Genomic DNA, 19,258 nt, shown 5'->3' with positions numbered 1-19,258 from the left:
GGACTGGCAAATTTTAAGGGGCATTAGAGAGTGATATCACCTGTAGGAGCTGATTGTTGTTGAAGGCTGACAGAGGCATTTGCACTGGGTTGTTTGTAAATGGCCGGCTATTGGAAGGGAAGGCTGTCCTTACTACGCTGTCCTTGATGGGTGGATACCTTCAGACTGCTGCCTGTTTCCAGGGCTTCAAGGCAATCCTACTTTCCTAGGAGTTGGAACCTGTTTTTATTTCCAAGAGGCAAAAGAATATGAAAATAGTCCCAGTGAACAAAGATATTCCATTGTGTTCTTTTCCTCTGAAACTTCCAGACTGCTTTCTGACCACTTGATGGACTGTGGAGACCACCAGAGGCCAATGGAATCTAGAAAAACCTTGTTTCAGTGGTGAACTTTTGGAGGAAAGGGGCTGGGCCTCATTTGTCTTTAATCTCCTGCCTAGTCCTAGCATATAACGGGTGTGCAATTCACAATGAATGAAGTACTAGAAATCACATTCCTTAGAAATGACAGAAAAAGAAAAGAGAGGTGTTTTTTTTTCTTTTGTCTATGTTTGTATCTATATGAGATTAGATGTTAAGTAAACTTACTGTGGCAATCATTTCATGAGCTATGTGAGTCAAACCATTAGGCTGTACACCTTTAACTTACATAGTGAAGTAGTCAAGTATATCTCAAGAAAACTGGGGGAAATGTTTTAAAAAGAAAAAAAGAGAAGGTTTGGTTATCAGACGAGATATCCATGCATTTCACTAGGTTGCCCCGTTACAGTAAGACAGGTAACATTAATGGTTATGTCCGCGGTTGGTACCATACAGATTTAGGTGAAACGCACGGTGCGTGTATTTTATGTGCCAAGTGGTTGTGTCATGTCACCTAATTGTCAAGACCCCAGGTATCTATTCCTGTTAAGAAGGACCATGAAGATGAAAACTGATGAGGACAGCTCTACCAACTTAGTGAACCCTGAAGTTATCCAGAGAAGGCAGCCTCTTTGGGCCAGGGTGTTGTAAACTCCAACTTGCTGGCAACTGCACCCATTTTCCACCGTCCTCTCTGACCTAGGTTGTGATGGGAACCACTCCGGAGAAAGAGAGCACAAGTGTCTGCAAAGCGCGGGACTGAGTCCCGGGAGGAGGAGGAGCGGGTGGGAGGATGCGCAGCGTGAGGTGGCGCCGGGCTCCGGCTCTCATTGGCCCAGCGGGCGCCCCTCCTCGAGGGGCCGGCTCCGCGGCGGCTGGAAAAGCGGCAGTGCCCAGGGGTGAGAGGCGCAAGCGACCTCTGCGACCGAGCAGACATGGCCGAGTACACGCGGCCGCGGAGCTGGCTGGCGCTGATCCGCCTTCGAAACCCGCCGGTCAACGCCATCAGGTAACGGGCTGGGTTGCCTCCAGCCCGGGCACGGAGGGCCCTTCGCCGCCTGCCTGCTCCGAAGCTTTGACTTTCCCCTGCTGGATTAAAAGCAGAGAGACGCCAACACAGACAACCGCGGCGTATGCCAGGGCCTTGTGCATAGGTTAGCTTGGTTATAGGTTAGCTTGGTTAACGTTCGCAGCGAACTCCTACCGGTGTTTCACTGGTGAGGAAACTGAGGCTCAGAGGCAGGCAGATGGCCTCTAAGTGGGCGAGCTGGACTCCAACACGGGCCATACGTGCCAGTTTCCTGCTCTTCTACTTGCTGGCAGCTTTGACTTCTCATGTGTACATTCTGTTCTAAAGGTACAATGCCCGCTAGACCTTGACCTCTCACTTCCCAATCTCGAATATAGGCTGCCCTAATAAAGTGTAACTCATAAGATATAGAAATCTGATGATAAAGTGGCTTCACATTTAAAAAAAATAAAGTTTCCTATTAATGCCAAGGCAGTGAGTAAAGGTGAATTGTGGCCTGGACAGAAATGCAAAGTTCTTTCTCCTGATTTGTTCTAAACTTAAAGGCTTTAGTGCTATAGTGGAGGATCCATTTGGAGTAAGCCTAGTTAAGTAGCCTATGGAGTAGACTGTGCAGTTTATCTTCTTTGATTTCCTCATGGAGCACCTTCGCCCCTTTTATTATTTTTTTTTTCTTTAAAAAAAATTTTTTTAAGGTTTATTTATTTTTGAGACAGAGAGAGACAGAGTATGAACCGGGGAGGGTCAGAGAGAGAGGGAGACACAGAATCTGAAACAGGCTCCAGGCTCTGAGCCATCAGCACAGATGCCTGACGCGGGGCTTGAACTCATGAACCACGAGATCATGACCTGAGCTGAAGTCGGACGCTTAACCAACTGGGCCACCCAGGCGCCCCACCTTTGCCTATTTTAAATTCTCCCACCTACGTGTGCAATGCACTTATGGCATTGCTTTCAAAACTGAGATTAATGCTAGTTGTTTTTGTTTTAATTAATGAGGTTATTAGATAGGTTTGGTCTTCCATATCTTTGGAAAAAGGATAGTGATCCATCAGCCCAGGATAGAGCCGTCCATCCTCGGAGAGTAGGATTAGCCAAATTAAAATTTACAATGAATATATAAAACAGGGTGAAAGACCTTTGGTCAACATTCTTAGCACATACTGCTGGAACAAAAGAGAGACTGGATTGAGGAGACCTGCTAATTTTACCTGAATTTTTATCTTGGTGTCATCAGATTTGATTTTACCATATTAATATTATAATTTTTATTTTTCAGATGAGTTATTGCATTTAGTCATGCAAAAAAAAGTGCAGCAATAAAAATCATACAAGGATGATATGTCCACTTTCTTGCCATTCTCAGAAAAAAAAGCAAAATAACTTATTTTGGTTTTGATGAAGAAAAACATAATATAATTACATATCCATTTTGGACTTGTCTGTATTTTAATTTTTTTTTTTAATGTTTATTTATTTTTGAGACAGAGAGAGACAGAGCATGAACGGGGGAGGGGCAGAGAGAAGGAGACACAGAATCAGAAGCAGGCTCCAGGCTCTGAGCCATCGGCCCAGAGCCCAACGCAGGGCTCAAACTCACGGAGTGTGAGATCGTGACCGGAGCTGAAGTCGGACGCTTAACCGACTGAGCCACCCAGGTGCCCCAACTTGTCTGTATTTTAGTTAGAATTACTAAATATTAGGACTCTGCCTCAGCCTCTGCTCATAAGAGGAAACCATGCCCATCAAGAACTTGGGAGAAACGTTTCACAGTCTAACACCCATAACTAGAAATATTTTCTCATAGCTATTTTAAACGTTTCTAGTCGTTAGCCTGCCCCTTCCCCTCTTGTAAGAGAAACATTTGTATCTACCTCATAAAGTTGTGGTGAAGTTTACATATGCTGGAAGTCATAAACTGGCTTGGAACATGTGTTGGCTGCCATCATTGCAAGGCCCTCCAGCAGGCCCTGCTGCCTGGGGTTCATTTCAGCTTCCTCAAGTTTTCTCTACTTGGGGATACTTTCCTGCCCTTTCTTCTGTCTTCTTCTGAAGTTATATATGTGGATATTTTCTTCTCTCTCTTTTTGTCAGCTTCATCATTTTCCATAATTTTATCTTCTTTTCCACTTAATCTCCCCTCTGCCTCCATCCTTGCTGTCACTGCATCTAGTTTATTTTGCACCTCATTTTTAGCATTTCTTAATTCACTGTGACTATTTCATAGTTCCTTGATCTCTGCAGCAATAGATTCTCTGCTCTCTTCTATGCTCTTTTCAATCCCAGTTATTAATCTTACGACCGTTATTCTAAATTCTTTCTCAGTTACGTTGTTTATAACTGTTTTGAGCAGTTCTCTGGCTGTCATTTCTTCCTGGAATTTCTTTTGAGGAGAATTCTTCCGTTTCGTCATATTGGCTAGTTTTCTGTCCCTTATGTGTTTTAATAGCTTGTTATGTCCAGGGCCTGGCCATTCAGAAGGTGTTTTTGGAGTGTGTTTTGTGCTCTCTGTTGAGACTCTGGTTGCTTTGTCTCCCTACTCGTAGTGGTGGTTTGGAACTTCTACCACGTGTGCTATGATTTGTTCCTTGAAGTATCCCTGGAGAAAAATTTTAAAAGGGGGGGTTGTGGTGAAAAAGGCCTTATCCTATACAAGGAGAGAAATGACAGGGCGGGGAAAAGTAAAAGAAAAAAAATTGCCCAGGAAGACAATCAGAGAAACTATATGGCCAGTCCAGAGAGAGAGAGAGAGGAAAATAAAAAAGGAGATACAGAAGAGGTGTTAAAAGTATAGATTAAAAAAAAAAATGTCTGTTTAAACAAACCAACAGCCAGAATAACCCGACTAGAGAAAGGAAGAAATAAGAGGAAGAAAAGAAAAAAATATGTATCTACATATACACAGAAAATAAGAATTGACCATGAATCAAATCAGAGAATGTAAATCCCCTAGACCAATATCTGACAGTGCCTTGGAACTAGTGTCTGCGCTGGTCTGGAGGGGCTGTCTGGTTGGTCAGTGTCAATCTTGCTCTGTCAGATGGCCACGTTACTAGGCATGGAGGGGCGTGGTTTGGTGTAGGCAGGTCCCGCCTCCACTGCCGGCCCTGATCCCTGAAACCCCACCTTGTTGGTGATGGAGAGAAAAATGGCGACACCCCAGTCTCTCCTTCCTGGACTGGGTGTCCCAAACCACTCTGTTTAGGCCCTCCTCACAGTGCCACGTGGGTGTGAGTGGGCAACTGTGTCCTGTTCCAGTGTCTCCTGCACCTCCCTGGTGCTTGGCTGGGATTCAAACCCTTATGTCATAAAGGAACTGGGTGCGCCGGTTCTGGGGTAGTGTCACCACCCACCCAGCCGACAAAGGGCCTCTAGCTGGTGGGCGCCTGCAGGGTCTTTTGTCCTTGGAATGGCTATTTGCCTTCTTCACACAGCATTCAAGGGAGAGGATTGCTCTCTCCCACTGCTCCTGGGAGCTAGCTACCTAGCCTGGGGCTGACTCCCCTCCTCTCTAGGTGCAGGAACAGGGCAGAGAAAGCCCCACGGTTAGAAACTGGTTCTTTCTCCATTTTTTCCATTCCCTCATCTGTGGTTTTTCTGTTGTCCAAATACAATCCTACACTTCCACGGCCTCTCTTTCTCTTCCTTTTCTCCACAGAAGGGGATCCCTCCCCTCCGCGCCTACACCACCCATTTTATCTCTACCAGTTCGTAATCATGCACCTATGGCTCACCATGTTGTCCCTGTGGGCCCCTGGAGATGTTTCTGTCACTCCGTAGCCCGGATTCCTGGAATGCCATGTCTTCTGGCCTCAATACTGCTGTGTTTGAGGGGTGAGGGAACTTCGGGTCCCCCTACTTCTCCACCACGTTGACTCCTCTCTCCCCAGCTGCTCTTTAAAATTCTCCCACTTCTTGGGGCGCCTGGGTGGCGCAGTCGGTTAAGCGTCCGACTTCAGCCAGGTCACGATCTCGCAGTCCGTGAGTTCGAGCCCCGCGTCAGGCTCTGGGCTGATGGCTCGGAGCCTGGAGCCTGCTTCCGATTCTGTGTCTCCCTCTCTCTCTGCCCCTCCCCCGTTCATGCTCTGTCTCTCTCTGTCCCAAAAATAAATTAAAAACGTTGAAAAAAAAATTAAAAAATAAAATAAAATAAAATTCTCCCACTTCTTAAATGAGAGTGCATCCAGAGGACGTACACTCAACTCTTTTTGCCTTTGGCTGACTCATTCCATCTTGACTATAGCTCTCTTTTATAGATGACTCCCTCATCAACTGAAACTTAGCAAAATCTACTGCGTGCCCTTTTTTTCCCAGATCTTGCCTCTGCCTCCTAAATTAGTTAGTTCTAGCTTTGGCTGTCAGTGACAGAAAACTCAAAAGAGTAGTGGATTAAACAAAATAAGGTTGATTTCTTTCATAGCAGTGTCTTAGAATGATATGATTGTTCCACAATCATCAGGGTTCCCAATTCTGTTTATCTTTTGCTCTGCCATCCTCATTTCAGGTCTTCCACCTCTTGGTCCATTATGGCTGCTTATGATCTAGCCATCACATCCCCATTCCTGCCAGAAAGGGAAAAGAGAAAAGCATACCCAATCCTTTAAGAACTCTTCCCAAAGTTGGATATACCAAATCTGCTTCCATCCTACTGACCACAACTTAATGCCTTAGGCTGACTTTACTGCATAACAAGCTGGAAAATGCAACCTTTATTTTGGGCAGTCATGTATCCAAGCTAAAAACTAGATGCTTAATATTTTGAAGGAAGTGGGGAAGGTTGGGTATTTGGGGTAATTTGAAGCCCCTGACACATCTCTTGGGTTGTTTCTTTTAGACTATTGCAGTTTTCTTATATTTTGCCAATATGACAAATTGAAAGTAATTTCTTCTCACTGTGAATGTCCACATCACTTTATTTGTATTTTCATTACAGCACTCATCTTAGTGTGACATTTTGTCGTTTCCTAGGATGTCATAAGCTCCTTTCAGTATACATAGAAGATGTACAATGATATTTTTAAATTGATTAGTGCTGCTTCTAAGTGGCCAAAGTTACAGCAAACTGTAGGAAAATACTATTTTTTAAAAATTTTAGGGGCGCCTGGGTGGCTCAGTCGGTTGAGTATCTGACTTTGGCTCAGGTCATGATCTCGCAGTCTGTGAGTTCGAGCCCCGCGTCAGGCTCTGTGCTGACAGCTCGGAGCGTGGAGCCTGTTTCAGATTCTGTGTCTCTTTCTCTCTCTGACCCTCCCCCATTCATGCTCTGTCTCTCTCTGTCCCAAAAATGAATAAACTTTAAAATAATTTTTTTTATTCATTTGGAGCACCTGGGCGCCTCAGTCAATTAAGCATCTGAATTCAGCACAGGTCACGATCTCATGGTTCATGAGTTTGAGCCCTACATTGGGCTCTGCGCTGACAGTACAGAGTCTGCTTGGGATTCTCTCTGTCCCTCCCTGACTCGCTTGCTCCCTCTCAAATAAATAAATAAAAACAAGAAAAAGCTTATTCATTTATTTAGTCCAGTGCTTAATTCACAGTTGACATGTTTATTATTAGTTGATCAAATTAGTGAAAACTGAATAGTGAGTAACTAGGGTTTTTATACATTGCATGTGTGTTTCAGTTTTCATTATTAGGAAAGGGAAAAAGTCTGAGATAGTATAAATTTAATTCTAATGCCTCGTGTAATTTTTTTTTTCTTTTAGTACATCTGTACTCCATGGAATAAAAGAGGGACTGCAGAAAGCTGTAACAGACCATACAGTAAAAGCCATTGTGATTTGTGGAGCAGATGGCAAATTCTCTGCAGGTAACCAGTCTCTAACTCTTTCTCATTATCTTTGGAATCCACAGCCTGAGACCAATGCTGCCTTAGCCGTCCCTGTGGGTAATACCGTAGGGTGGGTAATGGATATGGGAGACTTGAATGGGAATGGGAAACATTGCAGAGAGACAAGAGTCACAGAAAGACCCAGAGAAGACTTTGACCTTGCTCTCTTTTGTATTGGATGAGCCTTTGGAGGACACCCAGGCTTGATGGGTGTTATACCTGCTAATATACACCTGTTGGTACATACCTGCTCTGCATATATCTCCACCCTATGGGAGCTTGGACGAATCCCTGTAATCTCCTGAACTCTTCAATTTCTCTGTTTAGAAAGTGGATAGTAGTATCTATCTTAATAGGTTTTTGTGAGGTTACATGAGATATATCTGAAAGTCCCTAGTGCAGTGCCTGCACCAGAAGATGTTCAATAAATGTTATTTTTTATTTCTTTCTGACAGAGACTTGAAATTGAATTCATTTTTCTTCTTTAAAAAAATTTTTTTAACGTGTATTTATTTTTGAGACAGAAAGAGACAGAGCACGAGCAGGGGTGGAAAAGAGAGAGAGGGAGACACAGAATCTGAAGCAGGCTCCAGGCTCTGAGCTGTCAGCACAGAGCCTGATGTGGGGCTTGAAACCACAAACCACGAGATCATGACCTGAGCCGAAGTCAGACACTTAACTGGCTGAGCCACCCAGGCACCCCTGAGTTCATTTTTCTTCTAATAGTCACCCATCTCAGTGACCATGACTCTCTTTATTGGGTTATTCTATGAAGATGCAAAAATACTGAAAACATATGGCAAAAGAATCTGAAATGGTGATTCAGTGGTATTTGTAGTAGCTTTTCTTCTTTTCCCAAATGAATATATTATGCCTTTTGTCCTATATGAAGGCCTGTGTAATGTTACTGTAGCCAATGGAATTTAATGTATGTTAATTGCAGCCTGAGAAGAAATAGATATTGGAATCATGACAGTAAAGAAATGTAAAAATGATAATCATTATAAAATTACCATTTATCTTGCCTGCTATGTGCCAGTACTATATGGGTTATTTATTTATTAATAATGAAAACAGTAGTATTTTTACACATACTTTAATCAGTAAATTCTACAATCTCCATTTACAGATGATAAGGATCAGCCTGAGAGAGATTAAAATAATGTGCCAAACATTAATCAGTTATGAAATGGCTTACTTGTTGTTTTGAAACTTCAGGTCAGAAGCCCAAGATAGTGACTTTGCACCATGGAGAGAGGGATCCCAATTATGGAAAACTCAATATTTCTTTGTAAGAAAGAAGGTAGAAAAGGGAGAATGTAGTTAGAACTCAGGGATAGAAAAAAAAAAAATTCTCCTAGAAAAGCATTAGAGGTGGTTAGACTTAATGGGTTTACATAGAACAATTGGAAAATATACATTCTTCTCAAATTTGCAACATTTACAGATTTGACCAGATACTGGACCACAAGAACTTGTCTTAATAAATTTTACTTAGAATATGTTCTCTGACAGCAATGCAATTAAACTAGAAATCAATAACAAAAATATAACTAAAAATACTCATATGTTTAGAAATTAAATTCATTTCTTAATAATCCCTGAGTCAAAGTGAAATCATAATAGAATTTCGAAAATATTTAGAACTGAATGATAGTGAAATTGCAACATATATAACTGAAGGATACAGCTAACGCAAAACTTAACAGGAGATTTATAACCTTAAAGGTATTTATCAGAAAAGAAAACAGACTGAAACATAACGAGTTAAGCATCTATATCAAGGAGCTAACCAATGAACTACTAGACCCAATGAAGTAGAAGAAAGGGAATAATGAAGAGGAGAAATTAATGTGATAGAAACAAATGTGATTCAAGACTGTCAAAAGTTAGTTCTTTGAAAGACTAATGAAATCTACAAACGTCTGGAGAGATTGATCAAGAGAAAAAGGGAAGGCACAATGTATATAGGGAATGGCAAATGGGATATCACTGCAGATACTGTAGCCATTAAAAAAGATAATGAAAATATTATGGCTTCCCAATATGACTCAAGTGGAAATAAAAAACCATTAAAGAAATCGAATCAGTAATCAAAAATCTCACAGAGTAAATTCCAGCCCCAAATGACTTTATTGGCAAGCTCTAACTGGAAAGTCAAGGAAAATATTATTTGAATTTCATATATGTTCACATAATGTTCACATATGTTTCACATAATGTTTTAGGGAATAAAAGAAGAGGGAACACTTCCCATATTAGTTTCCTTGGGCTGCCATAACCGATGACTTGTGGAGGGTAGAAGTTCAAACTCAAGGTATCTGTATGGTCATTCTTACTCCAGAGGCTCTAGGGAAGACTCTTTGCTTGCCTCCTCTAGCTTCTGTGGTTGCAGCCAATCCTTGGTGTTCCTTGGCTTATTGCTTTATCACTCCTGTCTCTTTCCATGGCCTTCTCGCCTGCGTCCAGATTTCCCTGATCTTATATAGACCCACCCAAATCCAGTATGACCTCATCTTTACTCAGTTATATCTGCAAAGACCCTATTTCCAAATAAGGTAAGTTTCACAGATTCTGCGTGGGCACCATTCAATCCAGTACTCTTTCTAACTCATTTCATGACGCTAGCATAATCTTGATACCAACACCTATCAAGGCCAGTATGAAAAAGCAAAATTTACAAATGAAATTTGCAATGAAAGGAAAGCAAAATGAAAGGCAAGCTTCATTCATAAACATAAGTATAAAAATCTTAAATAATATATCATAAAATTGAATCTAACAATATATAAAAAGTGGAAGGTATCACATTTCTCCCGGAAATTCCAGATTGGTTGAACATTATAAGATTAATGTAGTTCATTCTATTAAAAGATTAAAAGAGAAAAATCATATGAATTTTTTAAGAACTGCAGAAAAAACATTTGATATCATTTGACATGCATTAAAAATAAAAATTTTTAGGGGCGCCTGGGTGGCGCAGTCGGTTAAGCGTCCGACTTCAGCCAGGTCACGATCTCGCGGTCCGTGAGTTCGAGCCCCGCGTCGGGCTCTGGGCTGATGGCTCGGAGCCTGGAGCCTGTTTCCGATTCTGTGTCTCCCTCTCTCTCTGTCCCTCCCCCGTTCATGCTCTGTCTCTCTCTGTCCCAAAAATAAATAAACGTTGAAAAAAAAAAAAAAATTTTAAAAATAAAAATTTTTAGTAAACTAGGTATAGAAAGAAAATGTCTTAATCCATTTTTGAAAACCTATAGAAAACATCAGATAAAATGGTAAGTTGAAAGCCTTCCTGGGGCACCTGGCTGGCTCAATCAGTAGAGCATGAGACTCTTGATCTTGGGGTTTTGTGCTCAAGCCCCACGTTGGGTATAAAGATTACTTAAAAATGAAAAAATCAAAACAAAACAAAACAAAGCTTTCCTTCTGAGATAGGAGCAAGACGAGGCTAGCTACTCTCCCCATTTCTGTTTGACATTGTGTTTTAGGCCCTGGCCAGTCCAGTAAGGCTAGAGAGACAAATGAAAGGTATTGGGATTGGAAAGGAAGAAACAAAACTTCATTATCCAGAAGATATGATAGAGTTTGCAGAAAAATCAAAATAATCTATTAGAAAGGTATTATAATTAATAACTTAGTAATTTTGCTAGATATAAAATCAATATCCAAAACTTTATTGCATTTCTATATGCCAGAAATAAACAGTTAAAAAGTGAAATCACTGTACTCTTGTTTGTGCCTTGGTTTCTGTAAAATTGGGATACTAGTACTAACCTTATGCTGCAAGTAGAAAAATGTAGTAATAACGTTTAAGAATGTGGGCTCTGTAGTTAAACTGAGTTCAAATCCTTATTCTACCAGTAATTAACTGGTCATATGTTTGAACTAGTCACTTAACATCTCAGAGCCTTAGCTTCCTGACCTGTGAAATGGAGATTGTTATACTACTTAACCTACGTATTAAGAAAATCAAATAAGAGAGTATATGAAACTACTTAGCACGGTGCCTGATGTAAAGTATTTATCCAATACGCACTAATTGCTATTATGACATGAAAAATCATTTAAATCTAAACTTACAGGATTGATAGGCCTGAGATATCTGGTTTTTCTTGAGCCAAAAAGGAATAGAAATAATAACTAATAACACTAGATGCGAGTGTGAGTATGATGGATCGGTGAGCAAAAAAATCATAATCTTGGATTGATGCTGGGTAAGGTACAGGTAGAAATGAAAAGTTAAATAGGTTGATCTGAAAGAATTACTTTAACTTTTTAACTCTTGCCAAGCTTAATGTTTTCAAAGAACAGATAATTCTATGGGGAAGAGTTCAGTATAATGTTATGTGAAAAAAGGAAAATATGAAGAATGATGTTATAGAATGCTTTCAATAATGTTAAATATATATGATAGCAAACTTTCATTTAATTCTCTCCTAAGTCACTGAAGATAGGTGTTATGATAAAAAAGTTGCATAACTTACTGAAGGTCACAAAGCCATTTACATATATGCATTGGGAAACAATTAAGAATTCACAAAAATATTACACTGTTATCTCTGTGTGGTGATTTTGGGGTGATCCTTATGTTCTTTATTATTTTGTGTATTTTTCAAATTTTCTATAATGCATGTGTTATTTTTATAATTAGGAAAAGAAATAAATGTTGCTTTTATTGATCATAAAAACAATCTATTACAAAAACATAAAACATATAACTCACAAATATGTATGTGTTTTTTGCTGAGGTTTTATGTTGTAATGATTTATGCTCTTAACAAACATATAATAAGGTTGGTGAGCAATACTATACAAAAAAAAGAAGGGGAGGGAGGGCTGGTTCAACTTCTGAATCTCTATTCCCCCTTCTCTGAGGCTTTTAATTTTTTACAGATAGAGTTACTACCTATCATATGGAAGACAGATTTTAGATTACAGGATTCCTGATCAAGGTTTGAGGATTTTCTCTTGTAATGTTCTACATTTTCCAGGTTATTTTTCCTTCACTGTGTGTCCAGCCAAAGAATTAAATGTTTTGTGGTCCCAAAAAGGTCTGAAATTCCTTGAGAGTTATCTGATACCTTATTGTCTATAACAAAGTCCAAGACTCTCCACCTCTCCTTTTCCTTGTCTGTGTCCTTAGGTGCTGATATCCACGGCTTCACTGCTCCTAGAAAGCCCGCCATTGTACTGGGACACGTAGTAGATGAAATACAGAGAAATGAGAAGCCCGTGGTGGCAGCTATTCAAGGCATGGCTTTAGGAGGGGGACTAGAGCTGGCCCTGGGCTCTCACTATAGGATTGCCCATGCAGAGGTAACCGCTAAAGCTCCATATGGGGCTCGGTGTGGGGGGCTTTTCTTTAAGGCGATGTCTAAATGTTGTATAAGCCTCAGTGGTGATCATCTTGAAAGGCTAGCTTCCTGGTTGACAACTCTTATGTATTTTTAGCACTGGTTTTTCAGCTGCTATGCATCAGCACAGTGGTAGTAGTTGTTGACATGTTGAAAAATGTCCATTCCATGAGTAAATAGCTGTTACCCTGAGCCCCATGACTGTCCCTTTGCTTCCCTAGCCCTAGCCCTTGGGTCTCCCCATAAAACACAAACCAAAGGGGAACTACTGGGTCGGTACAGGGCCCCCACAACTCTTCTCCAGTAGTATGACCCACGTCATGTTCCGCTGAGCCATGCTTATGCAGCATGAGGTATAAAATATTTTGACTCTCATCCCTGAGTCTGCATACTTATTTAAATTTTTATTTCCTCAAAGGTTTTGGTTTTGTGGTCCCCTGTCATTATTAGTACCTTAGAAGACAATTTCCTATTTGAAAATAGCACAAAATTGTAAATCCATTTGTTTCTGGAAATAGATTTAATTTGGGCTATTAAGTATGTAGATGAGGTCTGTGATACCAGTCTCAGAATGGTAACATTTTGTAAGTAACATATTTTTCTAGTGATAAAGATAACGTTGATCATTGTGATAGACTAAAAAATACAGGAAGGTATAAAGATGTAAACTAAAATCCCCATAAACTCACAGTTCAGAAACAACCACTATTAATATTATATTTTATTTTCTTTTGGTCTTCTTCCTATGTAATACATTTTTCTTATAGCTTTTTTAAAATTTATTTTTCTTTGCTGTCTTTAAAAAAAAACACCTACAGGGACGCCTTGTTGGCTCAGTTGGTTAAGTGTCTGACTCTTGGTTTTCATTCAGGTCATGATCTCATGGTTCCATCTGTGGGATCAAGCCCCAAGTAGGGCTCCATGCTGTTAGTGTTGGATCCTCTCTCTCCCTTCTCTCTGCCTCTCCCACGTGCTCTCTCTCAAAATAAATGAACTAAACACACACACACACACACACACACACACACACAAAAACACCTACCTTTGGAATTATATTGTATTTCATTTGTACTCCATTTTTATACTAATATCATATTTAACCTATTTGTTTATGCATTCTGCCAATCTGTTTTAGAGAGTTTAATCTATTTACATGTAACATAATTACTAATAAGGAAGTACTTACTTCTGCCATTTTGCTATTTTTTTCCTTTGTCTTATATCTTTTTTGTTTCTCAATTATTCCATTAATGCTTTCATTTGTATTAAATAGATATTTTCTATTACCCTTTTCATTTTCTTGTTCCTTCTCTTACTATGTATTTTTGAGTTATTTTCTTACTGGTGGTAACAAAAGTCCTGGTGATTACAATTAACGTCTTAATTTAAAACAATCTAGTTCAGATTAATGCCAACTTAATTTCAATAGTATACAAAAAAGTTTGCTTCTATATGGTTCCGTTACCCACTACTTTAATGCTGTTATTGTCACAAATTGTATCATTACACATTTGTATGCCCATTAACACATTTTTTTTAAATATGAAATTTATTGTCAAATTGGTTTCCATACAACACCTAGTGCTCATCCCAACAGGCGCCCTCCTCAATGCCCATCACCCACTTTCCCCTCCCCCCCCCCATCAACCCTCAGTTTATTCTCAGTTTTTAAAATTCTCTTATGGTTTGCCTCCTTCCCTCTCTGTAACGTTTTCCCCCCCTCCCCCTCCCCCATGGTCTTCTGTTAAGTTTCTCAGGATCTACATAAGAGTGAAAACATATAGATTTTTTATTATTGCTTAATGTAGGGGTCTTTTAAATCAGATAGGAAAGAAGAATTATACAGAAAAGTTTATATTAATTTGTCCTTTATATTTACCTAAATAGTGATCCTTTATCATTGTTTTTTATTCCTTCACATGGATTTGAGTTCCTGTCTAGTGTCCTTTCATTTCACTGTGAAGGATTTCTTGTAGGGCAGATGTGCTGGCAACAAATCCAATTTTTGTTTTTACCTCAGAATGCTTTAATTTGCCTTCATTTTGATTTTTCTAAAGTTTATTTATTTACTTTGAGAGAGAGAAAGAGAGAGAGAGAGAGAGAGAGAGAGAGAGAGAGAGAGAATGGGGGAGGGGCAGAGAGAAGGAGAGAGAGAATCCCAAGCAGGATTGGGAGTGTGGAGCCTGACATGGGCCTCGAACCCATGAACCATGAGATCATGACCTGAGCCAAAATCTAGAGTTGGATGTTTAACCAACTAACCCACCCAGGTGCCCCTTGTTTTCATTTTCAAAAGCTAGTTTTGCTGGATGTAGAATTTTTGTTTGACATGTTTTTCTTTTAGTGCTTTGAATATGTCAACCTACTGCCTTTTGGTCTCCATGGTTTCTGACAAGAAACCTGCTGTTAATCTTATTGTAAATAGTCTTTAAACATATCATTTTAAATGGCTTATAATTTTGTATAATTTTGTCTTATAGATATACCATAATTTATTTAACATTTCCTTGTAGCATTAAATTTTTTTAATGTTTATTTATTTATTTTGAGAGAGAGAGCAGGGGAGGGCAGAGAGAGAGGGAAAGAGAAAATCCCAAGCAGGCTCTGCATTGTCAGCACAGAGCCAGACATGGGGCTCAAGCCCATGAACCCTGAGATCATAAAATGAGCTGAAATCAAGAATTGGACACTCAGTCAACTGAGCCACCCAGGCACCCCAGCATTTTAATTTTTATAAGGGTTTATGAATAAAGATATATATCCTAAGTGCTCCTTTTTCTGTGTCCCTCTTACCATGCCTTCTGCACACTGAGTGTAGATGTAAGTTATAAGCAATGATAAGTCAGGGGATGGGGATGAACAGTGGTGGAAAAATTCTTGACTGACTGTTAGGAATGCCTTGTGTGAGAAACTCTTAAATATTCCAGGTATTCTGGAGCTCTTGGAATCACAATGTGGGTAAATGACAGTCTGCATTAAAGCACCTTCCTCCTCCCATCCTGTACCTGTAACAAAACTAACAGAACTTTAGCCACTTTTAAGTAGCCAAGAGAGGCATGTGGCAAAGGGCTTGAACTCATTCTCTTGCCTGGACTGAGGTTGCTGTCTAATTTTTTTTCTGTAAGAGCTTTATTGAGATATAACTCAAAAACCATATAATACATTCATTTAAAGTGTACAATTGAGGATGCCTGGCTGGCTCAGTCAGTTAAGTGTCTGACTTTGGCTCTGGTCATGATCTCATTGTTCCTGGGTTCAAGCCCTGCATCAGGATCAGCACTGACAGCTCAGAGCCTGCTTTGGATTCTCTGTCTCCCTCACTCTGTCTGCCCCTCCCCTGCTCATGCTCCCTCTCTCTCAAAAATAAATAAATAAATAACCAAAAAAAAACATTTAAGGGGCACCTGGGTGACTCAGTCAGTTGAGCATCCAACTTCAGCTCAGGTCACGATTTCGCAGTTGGTGGGTTCGAGCCCCACGGTAGGCTCTGTGCTGACAGCTCAGAGCCTGGAGCCTGTTTCTGATTCTGTGTCTCCATCTCTCTTTGTCCCTCCCCTGCCTTTGCTGTCTCTCTCTCAAAAATAAACATTTTTAAAAATTAAAAAAAACATTTAAAAATAAAATGTACAATTGAGGGGTGCCTGGGTGGCTCAGATGGTTATCTGACTCTTGATTGGTCTTGATCTCGGGGTTGTGAGTTCAAGCCCTGCACTGGGCTTCACGCTGGACGTGGAGCCTACTTAAAAAAATGAAAATAAAGTGTACAACTGAATGGTATATTAGCATATTCACAGGGCTGTGTAACCCTTACCACAGTGGATTTTAGAACATTTATTATACCAAAAAGAAAATTCATACCCTTTAGGAGTAACCCACCATCTCCCCTCTCCCCCAGTCCTAGGCAACCACTAATCTACTCTCTGTCTCTATGGGTTTGCCTATTCTAGACATTTCATATACACAGAATCATACAACATGTTGTCTTTTATGACTGGCTTTTATCACTTAACATAATGTTGTCATCATTCACCCATGTTGTAGCTTGTCAGTACTTCATTCCTTTCTATGGCCAAATAATATTTCCTTGTATGGATATACCACATTTTCTTTATCCATTCATCAGTTGATGAACATGTGAATTGTTTCTATTTTCTTGGCTTTTACGAACAATGATGCTAGGAAAATTTGTGTAACATTGTGTGTGTTGTGTGTGTGTGTGTGTGTGTTTATTATAGTCATCCTATTGGATGTGAAATAGTATCTTGTGGTTTTGATTTGCATTTTCCTGATGGGCTAATGATATTGAACATCTCTTCATGTGCTTATTGGCTATTTTGTATCTCTTCTTTAGAGAAATGTCTATTCAGATCCTTTGCCAATTTTTTAAATGTTTTTTATTTACTTTTGAGAGAGAGAGAGAGAGAGAGAGATTGAGATTGAGTGGGGGAGGAGCAGAGAGTGAGGGATACCCGGAATCCGAAGCAGGCTCCAGGCTCTGAGCTGTCAGCACAGAGCCCAATGCAGGGCTCAAACCCACGAGCTGTGAAATCATGACCTGAGCTGAAGTCGGAGGCTTAACCAACTAAGCCACCCAGGCGCCCCTCCTTTGCCCATTTTTAATTGGATTGTCTTTTTATTACTGAATTGTAAAAAGTTCTTTATATATTCTACATACATGATTAGCAAATATTCTCTCCTATTCTGTGAGTTTTCCTTTTAATTTCTCGGCTTCCTGGCTCTTTTAGGGCTCCATAAAGCTGTTTCTGGACAATATAACTTTTGTTGGCTGAAACATCACAATGGAGTCAGAGAAAAAAATATGTAAGAAGTTAGAGATGTATTTCAACATGAAGACTTAGGGACAGCACAGCTCTGTTTATGTTGTTAACCTAAATAGGGGGTGTGCACTAATTTGCCCTGTAAAAACTTTTTTTTTTTTAATTTATTTAAAGTGTCAGGGTGCCTGGGTGGCTCAGTCAGTTAAGCGTCTGACTTCTGCTCAGGCCATGATTTCAATGGTTGAGGCTCTATGCTGATGGCTCAGAGCCTGGAGCCTGCCCCTCCCCCACTAGTGCTTTGTCTTTCTCTCTTTTTCTCAAAAATGAATAAACATTAAACACTTTTTAATTTATTTAAAGTGTCTTATTTATTTTGAGAGTAGGGGGAGGGGCAGAGAGAGGGAGAGAGAGAATCCCAAGCAGGCTCCACACTGTCAGGGCAGAGCCGGATGCAGGGCTTGATCTCAGGAACCTTGAGATCAGGACCTGAGCCAAAATCAAGAGTCGGACGCTTAACCAACTGAGCCACCCAGGCACTCTCGCTTTTTGTTATGTATTTATTTTAAAAGAGAGAGTGTGTGTGCACTGCTCTGCAGAAACTCCTGAAACAGTGTTTTTGAAAGTGTGGGAAATCCAGAGGAATCCTCCCCTTTACTCTACATGCGGTCTCATTCTAATGACCTTTATGCCTTCAAACTTTAATAGGCTCAAATTGGCTTCCCAGAAGTCAGACTAGGACTCCTTCCTGGTGCAAGAGGAACCCAGCTTCTCCCCAGACTCATTGGAGTTCCTGCTGCACTTGATTTAATTACCTCAGGTCAGTACAAACCCTGACAACAGCTGTCTAGAGCAATGCAAGGAACTGATTTAAGATTTAGAGAAATTCTGGATTGACCATTACCCACTCAAGTAATCTTAAGAGGATACTTTAATTTCTTTGACTATCAATTTTCTCATCTGTAAAATGGAAGGAGTACTTTCCCTGAGAGCTTTTCAGACATTACCATGAAGATCACATGTAAGTGCCTCCCCCAAAAAATTTCTTTAATGTTTATTCATTTTTGAGAGACAGAGACAGAGCATGAGTGGGGGAGGGGCAGAGAGAGAGGGAGACGCAGCATCTGAAGCAGGCTCCAGGCTCTGAGCTGTCAGCACAGAGCCCGTCGTGGGCTCAAACCCACAAACCACAAGATCATGACCTGAGCTGAACTTGGTCGCTTAACCAGCCGAGCCACCCAGGCACCCCATGTGCCTTCTAAATGAAAGTGTTTACAGAGCACTAATTATAAGTAAGATTTTATTATAGCTCACGTGTCCATGCATAAACACTTGTATTCACATAGGGTGTATTATATGCAGACTCAATTTAGAAATGATAATGTACATGAGAATTAACACCAGAATTGTCATGGAAAGGTTTGAAGTTATAGTGTGGAAATGACTGAATTTTTCATTTCCCAAGTATTAAGATGTTAGCTACAAATGAAAGTTCTCTTTCCATAGGGAAAGTGAACAATGCAACAATAGAAAACATTTAGAGATCCTGGATTTACGAAATCCTGTAAGACTTATAAAGAGATATCCAGTTGAAGTAAGGTTGGAAGAAAGAGTCATGTTTTGATTGACAGTGTTTCTTCTCTCTATATTTCTGTGGGTCGGGAATTTGGCACCAGCTTAGTTGGACTCTAAGCTCAGGGTTTCTCATGAAGTTGTAATCAAGACATTGATTAGAGCTGTAGTTGTCTGAAAACTTGAGTGGGGCTGAAGGATCTACTTCCAAGATAGCTTCCTCACATGGATGGCTAGTTGGTGCTGACTGTTGGCATTTCTTCTCCACATAGACCTCTCCCTAAAGCTGCCTGAGTGTCTTCACAATATGGAAGCTGACTACCTCTGGACTGAGAGAT

General features: G+C 40.2%; 1 protein-coding gene across 1 annotated transcript in view; it reads left to right on the top strand.

The window, feature by feature from the left end:
• The first annotated feature begins 1,204 nt into the window (after positions 1 to 1,204).
• Positions 1,205 to 19,258, top strand: part of EHHADH (enoyl-CoA hydratase and 3-hydroxyacyl CoA dehydrogenase) — a 47,053-nt gene continuing 28,999 nt past the window's right edge. Inside the window, exons 1-4 of the mRNA XM_058730719.1 lie at positions 1,205 to 1,368; positions 7,098 to 7,201; positions 12,363 to 12,535; positions 18,057 to 18,168. Coding sequence (XP_058586702.1) covers positions 1,295 to 1,368; positions 7,098 to 7,201; positions 12,363 to 12,535; positions 18,057 to 18,168 — 463 coding nt within the window. The 5' untranslated portion in view covers positions 1,205 to 1,294. The remainder of the gene's footprint in view (positions 1,369 to 7,097; positions 7,202 to 12,362; positions 12,536 to 18,056; positions 18,169 to 19,258) is intronic.

Source organism: Neofelis nebulosa, chromosome 5, assembly GCF_028018385.1.
Source record: "Neofelis nebulosa isolate mNeoNeb1 chromosome 5, mNeoNeb1.pri, whole genome shotgun sequence".
NCBI classification, from domain to species: Eukaryota; Metazoa; Chordata; class Mammalia; order Carnivora; family Felidae; genus Neofelis; species Neofelis nebulosa.
This window is presented reverse-complemented; position numbering and strand designations above follow the sequence as displayed.